This window comes from Penaeus chinensis, chromosome 21 (genome assembly GCF_019202785.1).
Source record: "Penaeus chinensis breed Huanghai No. 1 chromosome 21, ASM1920278v2, whole genome shotgun sequence".
Classification (NCBI taxonomy): domain Eukaryota; kingdom Metazoa; phylum Arthropoda; class Malacostraca; order Decapoda; family Penaeidae; genus Penaeus; species Penaeus chinensis.
In genome coordinates this window covers 13,773,709-13,793,708 of record NC_061839.1, presented here as the reverse complement: position 1 = coordinate 13,793,708, position 20,000 = coordinate 13,773,709, and the positions used below count along the sequence as shown (strand labels likewise).

Here is a 20,000-nt window from a genome sequence, read left to right as displayed (position 1 = left end):
GCCCTTGCATTGGAAAAAAAGGTTTTTTTCTATACCAAACCTAACAAGGAATCTTACAGATTCACAAGGTTCCAGAGCCAAGTTTCTGGAAAGAATATCCTGCTTGCTGGAGGAGGATTATCATAGTTCAGATCTGATGAATCTACAACTGCAGTTGGAGCAATAGTAGTTGTAGTCACAACAGTCCTTCGGACTGTTGTCGTAGCAAAAGAGAACAGCGACGTAGTTGTATATACTGGGAAATCTAAAGAATAAAAATAGGTCTTTTCTTCAACAAATAAGAAATCCTTGAATATCAACATCATAATATCAAAGCCTACATAAAAAAAAAAAGATAACTGCAAGACATATCGGGACTCATCAAATGCAAATCTCACTACTTTATAAGTGTATTTCCTTTTTAGCACACATCATTCAACTATATGCAGCCTTAAAATTGTTAGTTCATAAATACAATCATCGTCCCTTGCACAAAATTAATAACATTCATACATTTATTTGTATTACTATTCCAGATGTGATAAACCAATGTTTCTTATTTTTTATCCACACTAAACAAAAAAAAAAAAAAAAAAAAAAAAAAGGATAAGTTTGAGAACTTTGCTCTTTTCATTTTCTTTACTAAAACATTGCCAATATCACAGTGCACTTTATCAACAAACTAAATCATATTATAAGATTGTATAATTTCAAACCACTCTAATTCAAAAATAATTTGATTCTATGCAACTAACGATAATGTTCTTGAAAAAATAAACAAACATACAAATCTTCACCAAACATGAGAATACACTAAAAACAACAGACCTACCTATCTATGGAAAAAAGTAAAATAACAGTAATCTAGGAATTTTCCTAAATGTTCACATCATGTACAAGTACATGGAACTGACAGGTTGATATACTCAATGACACTTTTCATCTACAGTTTTTCATCATAAACTCCAAATGAAACAGTCCTTTTATGTCATAAATAAGACAGCAAATAATAGCAGTGTCAAGCAATTACTGTGGTTTCCATCTTCTCACCAAGACTAAACTTGGACTGGTTCCTTATTTGATAATAAATTGCCAGGGAGGTTTGCAAGAGCTCTAAAAGTTTAGGTTTTGTATTTTTTTATTCACATCACTCTGGATGGCTTTGAATGCTCAAGGCATTTGATCCACATAGATAAACCTTTCCTCAAGTCCTTAAGAATGTTTTCTTTTCTAATGCTATCAATAATTATGTTATTATCAATCTTGCCATTATGATTGTTATTATGTTATTTTTTTTAAAAATAGCAGCATTTAGAAATTAAGAACCTTTCCAAACATCAACTAAAAGGGCAAATAGTAACTGACTCCTTGGTGATTCAGCATTTGGAGAGCAAATCAATAAAATTATATCACAATCAATAAACAAAAAACAAGAACATGACATGCATATTTGCCATCCCAGCTCAAGTGTGTTAAGTAATATGAAGCAAATGTTTTGATTAGCTGGTTGAATTGTGACATTTGATTGGCTGTTATTAAATGTTTAATAATTGGAAAGTTTTTTTGTATTGGTTGATCTATCAATTTCTTGTATTTTCTACCTTCTGGGTAATGATGTACACTACTGGAATCTGACTAATAATCCTGAATATCTATCTATTTTTCTCTTAATCATTCACTGTCACTGAGGAGTCATTGAATTTTATTAGAAAATATCATCTATGTTTCCCTGTCTGATCTGAAATACATTCAAAGTGCTGCATCTTCTATGGCAATGTTTACAGCTAAATTGTGCTCACTACCATGCTTAACTATGAACTTCTATGCCTTATAATCAGTTCACATAACTATCAGTTTATCAATCACATCTAACATTTTATTAAACCTAATGAAATACTTAATTCATTATGTGTTGCAATTTATTGGTAAAAATCAAAATAATGGAAATACGCAATCAGTTAAAATACTTAATTTGTAGCATTTAGCTTTTAGCTGATATCCTTTATTCGCATCATTCATTACAAGAGTTCATCAGCCACATCTGGCATTTTATCAAATCTAATAACATACTGAATCCATTATGTGTTGCAATCTATTTGCGAACATCAAAGTAATGGAAATATGCAATCAGTTAAAATACTTACTTTGTAGCATGTCCTAAGCTAAAGTATTTAGAATATTATAATAACCCTTACTATTAACTGATATCCTCTATTCCCATCATAAATCTTAAAAATTATAAAAATAAAAAGTATCTAACCCTCCTCCAGCATATAAAAATCCAATGAGGTTACTCATAAACATTTCTTTCACCAGGGAAACCCTTCTCATATCTATGTGAAAGTTGATAGTGGCAATTTGAATTTGGTATGTATCTTACAAAAGAGATTTTTCATTCTCAGTGGACATATTTCAAACGATTTTCATTCTTAGGCAAGATTTAATTCCTTTAGGATTTATATACTTTATTTGCATTAATAATGACCTGCAAAGTTTCCATGTATACTACCTTGTGCTACTATCATTAACACATCACTTGCACACCAATTAGCATCATGAAGTTTGTAGAAGAACTAAATGTAAAAATAACTCCAATGACTCACTAACCAAAGACAAATCTTTTAATGGTTTGCACTGTACATCTGCACATACTGAATAATGGTAAATTATGTATGTTTACTATTTATGGAAGATTTTGACTATGGATGTGGATCCATGATGCAATACCTATAAAAAAAATAAAATCAAGAAATGAACAAAAAAATGATCCATGAAATTCTTTTAACTATTCAAGGTGAAATAACGGGGGAAAAATTTAAATTATTGGAAAAGAGCACATACTTTTCATGATATATCATATAAATAAACGATATAGAAAAATGTTTTTGAGTCCTTTTTCCAATAACAAAAGAATATTAAGTAAAAATTAATCTTTTAAAAATCCTATGTATCTAACATGAGGTATACTAACCTATATAAAAGCTTAAAAACAAATGTCACACTTACTGTCCCTTTCACAAGGTCGCGTCTCTGTAATCAAGTCTGTCAAGACTTGCAATCCTGATTTCTGCAAATGGAATAAAACAACTTAATTTTTGCACTGTGAGCAGAAAGGTATAACAATAACAATACTATACTATATTTTGTGAAAAATATCTTAAATCATAAAAGGTAAATCACATACAACAATGTAAAACACTGAACTCACTAATGGATAAAACTACCATTAAAAAAGACTATAGCCTCAACAAAAATAAGACACCAAAGATACTTTGACCCAATGTTACCAGAAACATATAATATCCACTGTGTGTTTAGTTTATTAACCCAATGCCGCCGGGGAAAATACTGTGCCTATTTTCTATATTTTTTTGTGAAATGTCTGCCCATAGATGGCTCTGCTAGTGCTTAGCCACAAAGGAGTCAATTAGTAGACCTTGGGACCATACCTGATTTGAATTGGCGGGAAAAACGTAATTTTTACTGGGGCTATGAATATCGATGGTGTTATTTTTATCATAAACTTTATAATTATTATAATGATTTTTGATATTAGTAACAGCAAACTGAGATAACGTAAAATATTTTGTAAATCAAAGAAGAGGGTGAACGGGCGAGACGGGCAGTACTCGTAACTGGCTCATTGGTGACTTAGTACAAGTATAGCCATCTATGTGTAAAAACAATCACACAAGTACTAACAGTGGGCATAGCACGTGTCTACCCGTCGTACCCGTCGGCAATGGGTTAATGGTGTTTACACATAGATGTCTCTACAACTACTTAACCACTAAAGCATGAATGATTTATTGAGGCAACTTTGGGATTGAGTAACAGCAGTTAATGCAACTCAGACCCTCTACAGGCCAATAGAACATATAACTTTTTTTTTTTTTGTGGGGGGGGGGATTATTCTTTTTGCAAATTGTTTTCCTTTTAATGATTTCTTTTAACCCATTGGACCTAGGTGACATGACCATCATGCTGTGAAAAAATGTGGCAAATGAAAATAGAAAAATAATGTTAACAAATAACAAAAGAGAAAAACTGCTAAATAACCCTAGTATTTGAGAAATAAATGATAAGATCAAAAAAAAAAAAGCGATAAAGAATACAAAAAATTACAAAGCACATGAATTTTAGAAATAATAATAGAAATAATAATAAAACAAATAAATTCTTATTGGACCAAATGAGAATACCCACAAGATGCTAAAATTGTAATTATAAATCCTATTAAAAATCAGGAAAAAATCCAACGGAATCAAAGTCATACAGATTCATTAGCCGAATAAATTTCCTTGGGAAAATATTTGAAAACATAGTAAATAAAAGATTAAATTGGTGGCAAGAAATAAATAGTAAACTAAACATAGACATCACAGGATGTAGACCAAATCACACGACAATAGATGCATTAAAAACAATAGAAACAAACATAACTAATGTAATCAAAGATAAAGAATATGCTCTAGTGGCTTGTATAGATCTGGAAAAAGCATTCGACTCAGTAAATCATGAAGAACTAATAACAAAAACACCCATCCTTGGAATAAAAGGAAACTTACTAAAATGGATACATAATTTTTTAAAAGAAAGAACATTCCAAATAAAAATAGGAAACCAAAATTCAGACAAAGGAACAATAATCAAGTTGTGTTCCACAAGGATCCTCGTTAATCCCAACACTTTAACATCATGATAAATTATATAATATTGACAGAAGAACTAAAAAAAAATAATATACACAGACGATAAAACTGTAATAACCACAAGTAAACATCTAAACGAAGCCATAAACAATATGGAAAAAGGTTTGGAGCAAGTAAAAGAATGGACAGACACCTGGGATCTAAAAATAAATTTAACAAAAAGCAAACTGTTATACTTCACTAACAAACGTACAGCTACCAAAAATCAAAAGAGATAATGTAGAACTAGAATTTAGAGATAGTCAAGATATCCTGGGTTTAAAATTTGACTTGCCAAAACTAAAATGGACAAAACACAGAGAAAACATCAAAGTAAAAGCTATTAACAGAATAAATATAATGAAAAATATATCCTCATATAACTGGGGAGCAAAAAGAGAAGCCCTAATAAAATTCTATAACATCTTTGTAAAACCAAAAATAGAATATGGCCTGGAAATATATGGAATAGCAAAAAAAAAAAAAACGGAATTTAAAAAATTAGAAACGATACAAAACACAGCTCTGAGAATATCAACAGGATGCTTCAAATCTACCCCAATAATATCACTCCAAGCACTAACAAACAAACCTTCAATAAGCGACAGAGCAAATGAATTAGCTTGCATACAGCTAGTAAAATTATTGGATAATCCACAAAGTCATTGAAACTTGCAAAGAACGTAAAATCAACATAAATATAAATGAAACTCAAAATATAACCCTAATACCACCATGGTATGACCTTTCACATAAACTAGTAATAAAGTTTATGCACAGCTTCAAAAAAGACTTTATCTCATGAAATAATTAAGATGCAGTTCCAAATGTTGATAAACACAGAATATGAAAACCATCATAAAATATTCACAGATGGATAAAAAAATAAAAGAACCAAAATCCATCAGCAGCAATTTATATAGTAAATAAACTAACGCAGAAATTACCAAAAAACACTCAAATCATAGAAGCAGAATTATATGCAATAAAACACGAGTTAAATTATATAAAGCATAACAAACTAACAAACAGTAATCTTCACAGATTCACTGTCAGCAATATTAACACTAAAAAATCACAAACCCAAAAACTATGAACAAATCACATATGAAACACAAAAACTAATTTACACTTTAACAAAACAAAACAAAAATATCACAATACAATAGATCCAGCACATAAAAGCATAACTGGAAAATAAATAGTAGATCTTGCAGCAAAGAAAGCTCATGAATTAGAAAATTCCATAACCATCTTCCAAGATACTAAAATTATAATAAAAGACATAAAAGATAAAATCAAAAGACAAAGGGAAGAACAGCTACAAAAAAACCTTATCACAAAAACCTATTAACTCAAGGATAACACCCCACAACCATGGTCCAGATCAGAAAACAGAAAATTAGACGTATGTCTTACAAGAATACTAACTAAACATACAAGACTGAAAAAACACCTACACAGATTAAATTTAGAAACTGAACCAAACTGCAGATGTTGCCAACATCTAGAAGAAACAATAGAGCACTTAACATTACAATGCCCAAGATTTCACTCTGAAAGAACCAAATTACTAGAGGCACTAAAAAAGATAAAAATAACCAATACAAGTATCTCTCTACTCATAACGAGGGAAAGCCAACCTCCTGCAAAGAAGTACTACATACTGAGACACATGAAAATCTTCTTACAAAGAACAAGAATAATCAACATTATATGAAACAGAGGCCAAATTTATAACAGAAGGAAACCTTTAAACAACAGAGAGAAGATCCAAAGAAACAAGATCCAGGGAATATAGACACAAGAAGTCTAAAACCCTATAAAAGAAAAAGAAGATATATATCATATATATACATATTATACATATATATAAACACACACACACACACACACACACACACACACACACACACACACACACACACACACACACACACACACACACACACACACACACAAACACACACACAAACACACACACAAACGCACACACACAAACACACACACAAACACACACACAAACACACACACACAAACACACACACACAAACACACACACACAAACACACACACACAAACACACACACACACACAAACACACACACACACACAAACACACACACACACACACACACACACACACACACACACACACACACACACACACACACACACACACACACACACACACACACACACGTTTATATATGTGTACATGTGTGTGTATATATATACATATATACATACACATATATACACATATAAATATATAAATATACATATATATATTCATAAATACTTAATGTACGCAACAGGAGCTTACTTACATAATAATCAACATTATATGAAACAGAGACCAAATTAATAACAGAAGGAAACCTTTAAACAACAGAGAGAAGATCCAAAGAAACAAGATCCAGGGAATATAGACACAAGAAAGTCTAAAACTCTATAAAAGAAAAAAAAGATATATATCATATATATATACATATTATACATATATATAAACACACACACACACACACACACACACACACACACACACACACACACACACACACACACACACACACACACACACACACACACACACACACGTTTATATATGTGTACATGTGTGTGTGTATATATATATATACATATATACATACACATATATACACATATAAATATATATATACATATATATATTCATAAATATTTAATGTATGCAACAGGAGCTTACTTACATCAAACATTTTGAGAGCATCAACGTAGTCAGAGTAATACATTGGGTACATATAGAATGCGGGTACTGAAAAAAAAAAATGTTGTACATAAATCTTTGCAATAGATTTCATGTTGGATTTTTGTAACACAAGATTTTATATCATAACTTTTCCATATTGGTATAAAAAGTTAATGAATACTTACTCCTGTCGTCATCCTCATTAAACTTTGTTTTGCAGTACTTATAGTCATCTGCCTGGCTTAGCTCCCAATCCTTGACCATGGAATTCTCCACAATATCAAATACATTTTCAAGTGTTAGCTGATCATTCTCAGATGACAGTAATTCAACACTTTTGTCAACTACACCTAAAAGTAGACATCAAATCACAAACATTAGTAACTTTTGTTTTCTTTAACTGTACATGTATCCATTATGACAAAATACTGAAGAGTATTACCATGATGCTAATACTTATCAATATTAAACAATAAGATCATTTAACCCCTGTGATCTGGTTGACTTGACCATCACATCATGAAAAAATTTGGCTGAAGGAGTGGGTGAAGTGACCATGTTGTCATGGGATAATTTGGCTGTGGGCCAAGGTGACGCGAACTTGTCATCGTGAGCATTTTGGCTGAAGACCGGGGTGACAGGGAAGACTCCTCACAAGTGCACAAACCTCTTGGAGGATGATGAGACATTTTTAGCATTTAGGAAGGGACTTTTGTATTATTTCCATTGATAAACAAGTGCGGAATGTAGTAGTTGCCATGACTGGAAGTGCCATCTCCAGGAAGGCTACTATTCCATGCTCAGCATCCTATTCCTGGTTGCCATGACTAGTGGCACAAGTTGTATTACAGAAAATTTAATAAAATGAAAAAAATAATAAATGAAACAGACTACACAATGTTACTTATTGTTATCATTTTTGCACTGAGATATGGAGTAGTGAGATATGATATGGAGTCGTGCAAGGAAAACAGTCTATTACCATCTGATAAAGCAAATCAAATTACAAATATGGACATGGGAAAATGGCAAAAAAGCTAAAAATGCTTATGCATACAAAGAAAAAAATAACATTGAAAAGGAGAGGCATAGAGTCTTTACACCACACACAAGTGTTCACGTGCACCTGGCCTATAAGCCCCACACCCGTCAGAGCAGCCACTCGCATAACACGTGCCTGTATTTTGGGCCTTGTGATTGCCGTGAAGCAACCAGATCCAATGGGTTATGGGGGAAGCTTTAGAATAGGTACAAAATTTAGCTAATGCCGGTTGTGAATCCCTATCCATCTACAGAATTATCCACAATAGTCTCTGTGAAATAAAGGTAACTCTCATGGGAAAGGTATTAAACACCACCTGCCAATGTTTTATTCACTCACTAAGGCCCCCTGGGCAAAGGAGCAAATATATTAACTTGCCATGGAAATTATTACATTTTCCATATTTTCATTTATTTGCAAGCTGTGTTTATGAATAGTGTATATCTTTAAATAATTTTTTTTCGATCCCTTAACCAATTGTTGCTGGGAAAAATTAATAAAAAGTGAGGAAAATGCTGTGCTCATTTTTTATATTTTTGTGAAATGTTTCTGCACATAGATGACTCTGCTAGTGCTTAGCCACAAAGGAGTCAATTAGTAGTGCTTGTGACCTTACCTAATTTCACATTTCCTTGCATTGGCAAGAAAAACATTTTTAACAAGTGCTATGAATATCAATGGTGGTATTTTTATTATAACCAGTATAATTACTATAATGTTATAAACATTAGCAACAGCAAAATAAGATAACATAAAATATTTTTGTAAATCAAGGAAAAGGGTAAACAGGCGAGACAGGCAGTACTCGTAACTGGCTCATTGGTGCCTTAGTACAAGTGTAGCCATCTATGTATAAAAACAATTAGTTAAGTAAACTCACAGTGGGCATGGCATGTATGAACATTCCATGTCCACTGTGAGTTTACTTTATTGATTGTTTACCCTTTTCCTTGACTTAGGGAAATATTTTACATTATCTTATATGAATATAAATATTTACCTTATATAAACTCTAAGGGTCATACTAAAGGTTTAGATCAAGATGTGTAAGAAGTTTAAAACTGGAAAATGTTTAAAACACATATTGCAATAAAGCAGACTGTAAATCAAAATTGCAATAGAAAAAGTGTCAAAAATGTAAAAATGTATACTTTATTAATAGAAAAGGTGTCTTATGCTCAATGTTTCAAAAGTTAAAGAATTAAGAGTAAATGATCAAATAAGACCTCAGCAAGATTAGCTGGTAGAGAGAGGACTGCATTGTAGTAAACTGATAGTCTTGAAATTACCAAGAAAAAAATCAAAGTTGTGATGAAATATTAGAAGCCATTTTCATAGAACTTAGTAGAAGTAAAAAAAAGAGCCATTAAAAGGCTACAAGTGACCGAAAAAACAATAATCTGTAAGATATGAAAAAATGGATCCAGTGAGTGATCATAAGATCCACAGAAAAGAAAGAAAACTTTGAAAAATGATGAAAGATTTTAAGATATAAGTAAGTTGCTGAAAAAATAAAATATGTGAAAAGAAACAGGATATCAAAAAAACAAAAAGGCAGGATAAAAACAGTGCATAGCAAGATGCAAGCAATCTTAAAGAGAAAGTAACAAATCAACAAGAAAAGCACAAGAGCCAGGCAGGTAAGCTAAAACAAAAAGAAAATGGGAAACTTTTGAAATATTCAAGCAAAATAAAGAAAAGTAAATGAATAGCTTAGACAGAGAGCAATTAACAACAGATTATGAGGCTGACTTGTAAATTGTTAATCATGCCTGGAAACGGAAATTAAAATACACAAAAATAGAAGAATGTGTAAAGGAAAAAGACTATTCATATACAATGTTGAAGAAAAAGCTGATAAGAAAACATACATATTACAACTAGTTTACAACTAGATGGAAAGTGCTTTTAAAGAAGGTAAATATCTAAAAGAAATTTTGAGACCACAGCCAACTAGAGCTAAACAAAAATGGAAACTAATAGGGAAAAGCACAAGAGCTCAAGAAAATTGAGAAATTATAAGTTATTTTCATATCCACCTAACTGAAGCTTCGAAGAAACAAAAATAGAAGTTTGGTAAATCAACTTAAAGAAAACCTAAAAAATATTGGAGCTGGAGAGCAGCGGTCCATCACTATTGACAGACAATGGCACTGAACTTAAAGAGTAAACAAACAGAGGCAATGATTATAAACCCTGATCAAAATTTCAGAGCTGATCATAATGAAACACAAAGTCTTTGTTAACTTTCAATGAAACAGATTGCAACAAAATCAGCAGATGGACCTGATGAAATCTCTTTAAAAACAATTTTTTTATGAAAAACTATAGCAAAAGACTTGTGATCCCAAGCCCACTGAAGGAGGGAAATATAATTCCTACTTACAAAGGAGGAGATGAAAGTTAGACAAAATATTACAGACCAGTAACTCTAACATCTCACATAATGAAATCATCTGAAAGATTAGTAAAAAAAAAAAAAAAAAAAAAAAAAAAAAGTTCAGTACCTACAACAAGAAAACATTCTAAACCCTGAAGAGTATGGGTTTAGAATGGGCAGATCTTGTCCTGTCAGATCCTGTTGTTTTGTGAATTTTGTTTCAACAGAGATGGTTCCAAAAGCACTCAGTCATCCAAAGGACAATCAATCATCTTAATGAAAATCCTATTTGGCAAATTCTTCACCTTCATTGATTGCAAATTTGAAGATTTCTTTTATTCTGTTTGTTTGTTTTCTGATTATTTTTCTACCAGTCTTTATTGAGCTATTTTAAAAGAAAATACACAGAAGAAACACATGATCTACCATAAAGAAATTACATATGTTACCAAGGCAAAAAAGGGACAGAGCTAATAATGTCATCACGTTTAGTATACAATTTCAGATATAGCCACATACATAATTATTTGTATAATATACTTAATATTGTTATAATCACTAGATTCATATCAAACATTCCACTCTTTTATTTATGATAACAAAGTGTTCCATACTATAAACAGCCATCAATTACTTCAGGGAAAAAGTAAATTCCATATTTGGGTTCAATAAGCTTACTTGACCTGATTTCCCTTTTCCTTGAATTTTCAGGAAAATATTTTTTTTTCTAATGTCCCTAATATTGATATGGTTACTATTAATATGAACATTATGAGGCAAATATTCAGAATACCTTTGCATGGCCAACATGACAATATTGGTATCAACAGATTCCTCTCTCCCTCTACAAATGTATAGAAAATATGCCACAAAAAAACCCACAATACTCACAATCTTGGCCCTGATAGCAGAGCAGGGCAAGAATGGTACCTGGTCAATATACAGTCAAATGCAGGGGCTGTGCCCTGTGCAAGCCCCCCATAGGAGGCTGCTGCCCCTCAATTCCCACCCTGGACAACACAGAATCTACCATATATGTATGGTAGGACAGAATTGGAATCGGACACTCCTGCATTTTAGAGAATTCTTTATCTTCCATTGTGGGGGTTGGGAGGAAATAGCCCACTAAGAGGGTGTTGCAGGGGACATATCCCCCTGCATTGAACAATATAGTGACTGATTATATGTATATTATTCATAATTTACCCCGCATTTTCCGTGGTACCTCTTATGCCCTCATGATGTCAATAACAGCATCAATATCAAAAGCATGCAAAAGAAAAATATTTTCCCAAAACTCAAGGAAAGGGAAAATTAGGGGAGGTCTACTAATTACTCCTTGGTGGTTAAGCACTTGTGGACCCATCCTTGTATAAATACTTTTCACAAAACAGAACCACAAGCAGCCACGTTATTGAATACAAGCTACTATTTTATCATTTATCCTTCATATCGGGACCACTAATATGTAGATTTCTGTATTAATTCTGTATTTATGTAATTAACTGGTAAACTTGATTGACACAATTATGAAGAGCAACTGAAGCATTGAAATGCAGTTGAATGTTAGGTAAAAACTCCAACTCTGTTGCTCCTAGTTTTCTAGGATATAAAAGATTAAATATTCTAAAGCATGAAAAATCATATAATAGGTGGATCAATCATTTGAGAGTAAAACTTATGCTCAAAACTCATTATAACTTCTCTTACCTAAGCTGCAAATAGACTGTGGTGCAGCCGACAGATCTAAAGTTGCCTGCTCTCCTGGCTGCACTCTGGCAGCTGACCATACAAGATTCACATCATTATCCAAACATTTTTCTATGTCAAAGATCTGAGTGTCTGAAACAACTTCACCATCTGGACGTGTGTACCATACAATAACCTGGAAAAAAGAGGTTTTCTTATCTGATTTGAATGTGCAACACAAAGTTATCACATAAAACAGTGATATAGACTTTGATGCCTGTAGAACATTAAATAATTTCAGACTAGATAATAGATGAAAATAATAATCAAAGTAATAAATTCTTGTAAAAGTGAGAAACTAATATCTCAACATAAACAATAAATTCAACCAGTCAATGCAACAAAAAGGTGAGACAAATGTGTGATTCTAGAAGTTTGCTTTTAGTTATGTAATTTAAAGAGAAATTTAAAGTATTCAGATAACTAATATTTTTATAACATACAGGTCTAAGCTATGGAACAGATTCTGCATTTATCAAGATTAAACTAAAAAGCTTGTATCAGCATGAAAAGAAATCCAGACAAACAAGTAAATTACAGAGATAAAATAAGATTAAAGCTAAACCAGCTAACACTTTTTTTCTCAAAATACTTCAAACAAATAAACTATAACAATTCATAATGATAAAACCAAATATTCCAAAATATTCCTCATAAGTTTTCCTAGTTTAACCTCTATATATAAAAAAATCAAAATTCAAATATGTTCTATGACAATGATCTAAACCATTTGACTTTTTTCTTTAAAATATCCCATAATATATCTAAGACTAAACTTTAACATTAAACAAGAACTGCTTCCTATTTGTTTCACGCAACATGGTGTCCTGAACTTGGAAGTTTTTTGTTATGGAAGACATTTGCATATCAATACTCATTATAATTGGAAATAAAAATATGATCCCATTTCTAATGAGATAATAAAGAATGATATAAAAAGGTCATATCATTAAAGAGGAACTAATCACAATGAATATACATTAATGGCAAAATGATACATATGGAGAAATAATAGAAGAAATATGAAAATTTATCTATATAATGACATATATACATACTTTTACAATCATCATTACATACAAACCTTGGCTGAGGGTGAGGCTGTGTTAGGTAACTTTATTGGAATGTTAATAACTCCAGTAACTGTATGTTTGGGGGGAGGTGGCAAGGGTTCTACTAGATGGTCTTCATTAATTGGTAAGTTACCAGATGATAGCTCGTACTCTGCTGAACTCGAATACTGGATCTGACCTCGTGATACAACCTATGGAATACCAGTGGAGGATTACACGATGTATACGAAAATTTTGTCTTATGGCACATCATTGGTAAATGCAAGTATCACCTGTATGTAATTTTTAAAATAAATTCTTATCATAAGAAAAATTCATCAAAATGTAACATACAAAAAAACAACATACCTGAACAGTAAATGTAGCCCTTGTCTGATTCACAGCAGCAAAAAGGACTGGTATATCATGATCATGGCCAGACACTTTACAATACAGACGATTTCCAGGAACAAGAATCACCAAAGATGAATTTGAAGGAGAATAATATTTTTTCAAGCGATGATGATATTCTGAAGCATACATTTTTGAAAGCCACCTTGATGATGAATCTTTGACTCTTGGATAATTGATTGATGTTATCTGGAATGTTATTAATTAATTGTATTATATATATATCTTTTTTAACATAATTCTGATGATGTTTCTTCATATCAAGTCAAAAGTTCCTCAAAATGTAATTCACTTACCTTATAAAGTTGATTCTTTGATATCAATCTTTTATCAATAGTCCATGTGCCTTTCCAGATGTATTAAATACTTGTCATTATGAATTTTAGCCTTTTGTGACAGGATGGCATGACATGTATGTCATGTCCACTGTGATTTTAGTTTATTAATTGTGTCACAAAGGAGTCAAGTGTTGGTCATACATACCTTACCTGTTTATTCCTTTCCTTGACTTTTGGAATAGTGTTTCCCTAACAGTTATGATAACCATAATGTTAATTTTAATAGTAACAAAATTAACAGTATGAAATCAAAGAATAAAAAATCTAATGAGGTTACGTAAGGCCTACTAATTGACCCCTCAGTAGCTGAACACTTGAGGAGCGCATTTCTGCCCACCAAATTTACCAAGTACCCATGTACAAAGGATTATATGACCAGTAAAGTCCCTCATCTCTCCTTAAGGAGGTATTTCATGCAGCTATACCTTAAGACTAAATTTAACGTAGAACAGATATCTGCATAAAAGAGAAAATTCACTATTCAGTAACTACTTAACTGTAGTACTTTTTTGTGAAATGTCTCTGCTTATGCTGCATATGGAAATCCTTATCTTGCTCATCCAGGACCAGCAGGACAAGACTGCATTCAGAACTTCCGAGGATGGCATGCACATAAGGCATTGGGTTAATACTTATTCCATCCCCAAACTACATAAATGAAACACTATTTCCTTACCAAAACAGTGGAACTTAAATATTTTGGGATAACAAAGTCCAGAATGCCTTCAGCTGAAGTACTCATGTTTCTGCATTCTCCACTAATACACACTTGCATAAGTTCATTTGCAGCTGGTGATTTATCTGGAAACACAGCTTTTACCTAGAAATGAGACATTACATATTCAAGAACTATGTCATATACTGCAAATGCACTTGTAATGTGCACAAAGGGATAAAATAAAGAGCTAAATTGTCAAAAAATTAAATTGAAACTAACAAAACTTGTGTATTACATTCACAATTAAACTGGAATGTAGTGTTTTTTTGTTTTTTTTTAACCACAATAACTCTCAAAATGAAAGTGAATAACCTTGAATAATACATAATCAACTGATCACCATACCTTTCCAGTGAAAGGCAGATTTGGTTTAATGTACTCTTCCTTGCCAATATACAAAAATTCCAGAGCTGTGCGTTGAATAGCAGCTACTGCTTCACCTCTGAATTGTTCATCTGTTCCATCTTCAATTACAGTTGCTGTTAGACTTAAACTGTTTGCATAATATTCACTATCCGAAATATCATCACTTAGCACTTTTATTTCTTTGCAGCCTGATATCTGGATGTGGAAAACAGACATTAATTCAGTGTTCAGTTATTAAGTAGTTCAGTTATTAAGTAGTTCAGTTATTAAGTAAGACATATATATACAAAAAGAATTACTCATTGTGGTTTTTAGTAGTTTGTCTACAGTATGGTATCTTTTTATTGACTTTATAAAATAACACCTTTTTCAACTTACCTTATTGGTAACAGTATGCTTTCTTTTACTTCTTCCCCATCCACCATTCTCAACCACCAAAGTCACATTGCCTTTGACTGGCTGTCCAAAAGTGTATCTGAAATAAATATACTCATATTTTAAATAAAAATCATATGCTTTCATCAAACTGTGCATTACAATATCTAATCTCAGTAATGTATTTTCTTGAAGCACCCCATTATCATCTGTCATACTTACTTGGCACATACAGTGAAAGTAAATTCAGTGTCTGTACCCAATATATATTTGGGTGGCACCACAGTGACTTCAAAACGTGGAAGGACGTATTCTTCCACTTTGAATTCCTTAGCTGTAGATGAACCACCTTCTTCTGCCAGGACCTTAATCCTGTATGTCCCCTGAAAAAAACACACAATTTAAAATTCTTTATCATTCATAATTTATCTGGCAATCATTAATGACACCATTTATATATTGCTCATGATTTGCACAACTTTATTTCATGTATCACTGCACAAAATAGCATCATACCTTTAAAAATGAGAAATAAGGAAAATAAAATCCTAAAATTTAAAGTCGGATCCAGACTTCACACGTAAGCACCCAGTAAATAATGGAAGCATCAAAAAAAAAAATTATACTGACCCCTTCATTAATATAAAATTCTAAAAAAATTAAACTGACATGCATAGCTTTACTGAAACTGGTTCCATATGAATTAACCTACTGTTGCTGCAACAGCAAGAATACAAGCCATGTCAACTGTGTTTTTTTCTTTACTGTCTTTATGCATTGATGTTTTCACAAGTGGGAGACTGTATGATTAACCACCAGCAATGGGTTAAGCATTGCTTTCCCTATAAACAAAAGTCTAAGTGGAAAAAAAGGTTAAATTTGAAATGTTAATTTTTAGGACATATCAATCAGCAAAGACCTCTTTTTATTACCTGTTCAGGTTCATCTGCAAGTTTGAATGAGTGATGTATAAGTCCAACCGAATTCTCCACATTGGTCCACTGGGCAATGCGGCTTGACGATGGTGTCTCTACCCATATCAGAGGATACTGCAAGAGAAATATATTGCAAATTGCATATAAATAAGTAGATTGTTAACTAGTTAATGTTTTTCTTGTATCGTATCTAGCTGTGAAACTTTTCAATAACACAAAATGATTATTAATTCTAAACATGGCTTAATCCTATTATTACAATAAGCATATATCTTGTCAGCTACTATTTGAAATATCTTAAAATATTCTTGATAATTTGTCCTCTTTAAATGACAACATAAGTAAATAAAATTTTAAAAATATCACTTACACTTTCTTTTGATATTTTTAAGAAGGGTCCTGTCACTGTGAGAATCCTAAACTGCACAGTTTGACCCGGTTTATACAGGTATTTATCAGTCTGTATAAAAGTCTTCCTGATGCCAGTAGCAAATAATATGTGCTTCTGGTAATCAACCTTCTTGCCACTGAGTGTCCCGCTGACCTTCATCAGCCCCTTTTTGTGCAGAGTTACAGGCACAAATAGTCTATTACACTGTTCCTTTTCACCTGCAGGCAGAAGACCAGTAAATCAGTTAACCAATCTGTTGTATGAGATTTTAGTTTAAAAGGAAGAGAAAAATTAATTAAAACATTATTGAAGAAGTAGAAGAAGAAGCAGGAAGAGGAAGAGGAAGAGGAGGAGGAAGAGGAAGAGGAAGAGGAAGAGGAAGAGGAAGAGGAAGAGGACAAGGAAGAGGAAGAGGAAGAGGAAGAGGAAGAGGAAGAGGAAGAGGAGGAGGAAGAGGAAGAGGAAGAGGAAGAGGATGAGGAAGAGGAAGAGGAAGAGGAAGAGGAAGAGGAAGAGGAAGAGGATGAGGAAGAGGAAGAGAAGAAGGAGAAAGAAACAATGTCTCAAGTAACAATGAGAAGGAAAAAAGGTGAAGTAAAAGGATAAACATGAGAAGTATGAGAAGGAGAAAAAGAGGAGGAAAAAAAGAAAAAGAGAAGAAAAAAAAATAATAGGAAAGGAAGGAAGGAAGGAAGGAAGGAAGGAAGGAAGGAAGGAAGGAAGATAGGAAGGAAGGAAGATAGGAAGGAAGGAAGATAGGAAGGAAGGAAGATAGGAAGGAAGGAAGATAGGAAGGAAGGAAGATAGGAAGGAAGGAAGATAGGAAGGAAGATAGGAAGGAAGGAAGGAAGGAAGATAGGAAGGAAGGAAGGAAGATAGGAAGGAAGGAAGGAAGGAAGATAGGAAGGAAGATAGGAAGGAAGATAGGAAGGAAGGAAGGAAGATAGGAAGGAAGATAGGAAGGAAGGAAGGAAGGAAGTAAGATAGGAAGGAAGGAAGGAAGATAGAAAGGAAGGAAGGAAGATAGGAATAAAAGATAGGAAGAAAGATAGGAAGGAAGGAAGGAAGATAGGAAGGAAGGAAGGAAGAAAGATAGGAAGGAAGGAAGATAGGAAGAAAGATAGGAAGGAAGGAAGGAAGATAGGAAGGAAGACAGGAAGGAAGGAAGGAAGGAAGATAGGAAGAAAGATAGGAAGGAAGGAAGATAGGAAGGAAGGAAGGAAGGAAGATAGGAAGGAAGGATGGAAGATAGGAAGGAAGGAAGATAGGAAGGAAGGAAGGAAGATAGGAAGGAAGGAAGGAAAGAAGGAAGGAAGGAAGATAGAAAGGAAGGAAGAAAGGAAGAAATGAAGATAGGAAGGAAGGGAGATAGGAAGGAAGGAAGGAAGATAGGAAGGAAGATAGGAAGGAAGGAAGATAGGAAGGAAGGAAGATAGGAAGGAAGGAAGGAAGGAAGATAAGAGGGAAGGAAGAAAGGAAGGAAGGAAGATAGGAAGGAAGGAAGGAAGATTGGAAGGAAGGAAGATTGGAAGGAAGGAAGGAAGATTGGAAGGAAGGAAGGAAGATTGGAAGGAAGGAAGGAAGATTGGAAGGAAGGAAGGAAGATTGGAAGGAAGGAAGATTGGAAGGAAGTAAGGAAGGAAGGAAGGAAGGAAGATAGGAAGGAAGGAAGGAAGACAGGAAGGAAGGAAGGAAGATAGGAAGGAAGGAAGGAAGGAAGGAAGGAAGATAGGAAGGAAGAAAGGAAGATAGGAAGGAAGGAAGGAAGTAAAATAGGAAGGAAGGAAGTAAGATAGGAAGGAAGGAAGGAAGGAAGGAAAGAAGGAAGATAGGAAGGAAGGAAGGAAGATAGGAAGGAAGGAAGGAAGATAGGAAGGAAGGAAGGAAGGAAGGAAGGAAGATAGGAAGGAAGGAAGGAAGGAAGGAAGGAAGATAGGAAGGTAGGAAGGAAGATTGGAAGGAAGATAGGAAGGAAGGAAGGAAGGAAGGAAGATAGGAAGGAGGGAAGGAAGGAAGATAGGAAGGAAGGAAGGAAGGATGATAGGAAGGAAGGAAGGAAGGAAGGAAGGAAGGAAGGAAGGAAGATAAGAAGGAAGGAAGGAAGATAGGAAGGAAGGAAGGAAGATAGGAAGGAAGGAAGGAAGGAAGATAGGAAGGAAGGAAGGAAGGTAGGAAGGAAGGAAGGAAGGTAGGAAGGAAGGAAGGAAGGAAGATAGGAAGGAAGGAAGGAAGGAAGATAGGAAGGAAGGAAGGAAGGAAGATAGGAAGGAAGGAAGGAAGGAGGATAGGAAGGAAGGAAGGAAGAAGGAAGGAAGATAGGAAGGAAGGAAGGAAGATAGGAAGGAAGGAAGGAAGATAGGAAGGAAGGAAGGAAGGAAGGAAGATAGGAAGGAAGGAAGGAAGATAGGAAGGAAGATAGGAAGGAAGATAGGAAGGAAGGAAGGAAGGAAGATAGGAAGGAAGGAAGGAAGGAAGGAAGATAGGAAGGAGGGAAGGAAGATAGGAAGGAAGGAAGGAAGATAGGAAGGAAGGAAGGAAGATAGGAAGGAAGGAAGGAAGGAAGATAGGAAGGAAGATAAGAAAGAAGGAAGGAAGATAGGAAGGAAGGAAGGAAGAAGGAAGGAAGAAAGAAGGAAGATGAGAAGAAGGAATGGAAGGAAGAGTAAGGAAGGAAGGAAGGAGAAGGAGGAGGAAGGAAGGAAGATAGGAAGGAAGGAAGGGAAGGAAGGAAGGGAAGGAAGGAAGGAAGATAGGAAGGAAGGAAGGAAGGAAGGACGATGGAAGAAGGAAGTAAGGAAAGGAAGAGTGGAAGGAGAGAGGAGAAGAGGGGGATGAAGAGAGG

The 20,000-nt window shown here is 33.6% G+C and overlaps 1 protein-coding gene across 7 annotated transcripts in view; it reads right to left on the bottom strand.

Annotated features, from left to right (window-relative positions):
* LOC125036322 (alpha-2-macroglobulin-like) overlaps window positions 1-20,000 on the bottom strand; it is a 153,568-nt gene that overhangs the window by 92,862 nt on the left and 40,706 nt on the right. For 6 of the 7 annotated variants that reach the window (XM_047628836.1, XM_047628829.1, XM_047628833.1 and 3 more), the window contains exons 3-14: window positions 17,138-17,376; window positions 16,765-16,881; window positions 16,055-16,215; window positions 15,836-15,932; window positions 15,437-15,652; window positions 15,050-15,193; window positions 13,994-14,224; window positions 13,657-13,836; window positions 12,534-12,708; window positions 7,587-7,751; window positions 7,403-7,467; window positions 2,986-3,046 (exon numbers count right to left, since the gene is read on the bottom strand). In XM_047628836.1, coding sequence (XP_047484792.1) covers window positions 2,986-3,046; window positions 7,403-7,467; window positions 7,587-7,751; window positions 12,534-12,708; window positions 13,657-13,836; window positions 13,994-14,224; window positions 15,050-15,193; window positions 15,437-15,652; window positions 15,836-15,932; window positions 16,055-16,215; window positions 16,765-16,881; window positions 17,138-17,376 — 1,851 coding nt within the window. Of the gene's footprint in view, window positions 1-57; window positions 245-2,985; window positions 3,047-7,402; window positions 7,468-7,586; window positions 7,752-12,533; window positions 12,709-13,656; window positions 13,837-13,993; window positions 14,225-15,049; window positions 15,194-15,436; window positions 15,653-15,835; window positions 15,933-16,054; window positions 16,216-16,764; window positions 16,882-17,137; window positions 17,377-20,000 lie in introns of all 7 variants that reach the window. The other variant, XM_047628831.1, reaches the window with a different exon arrangement.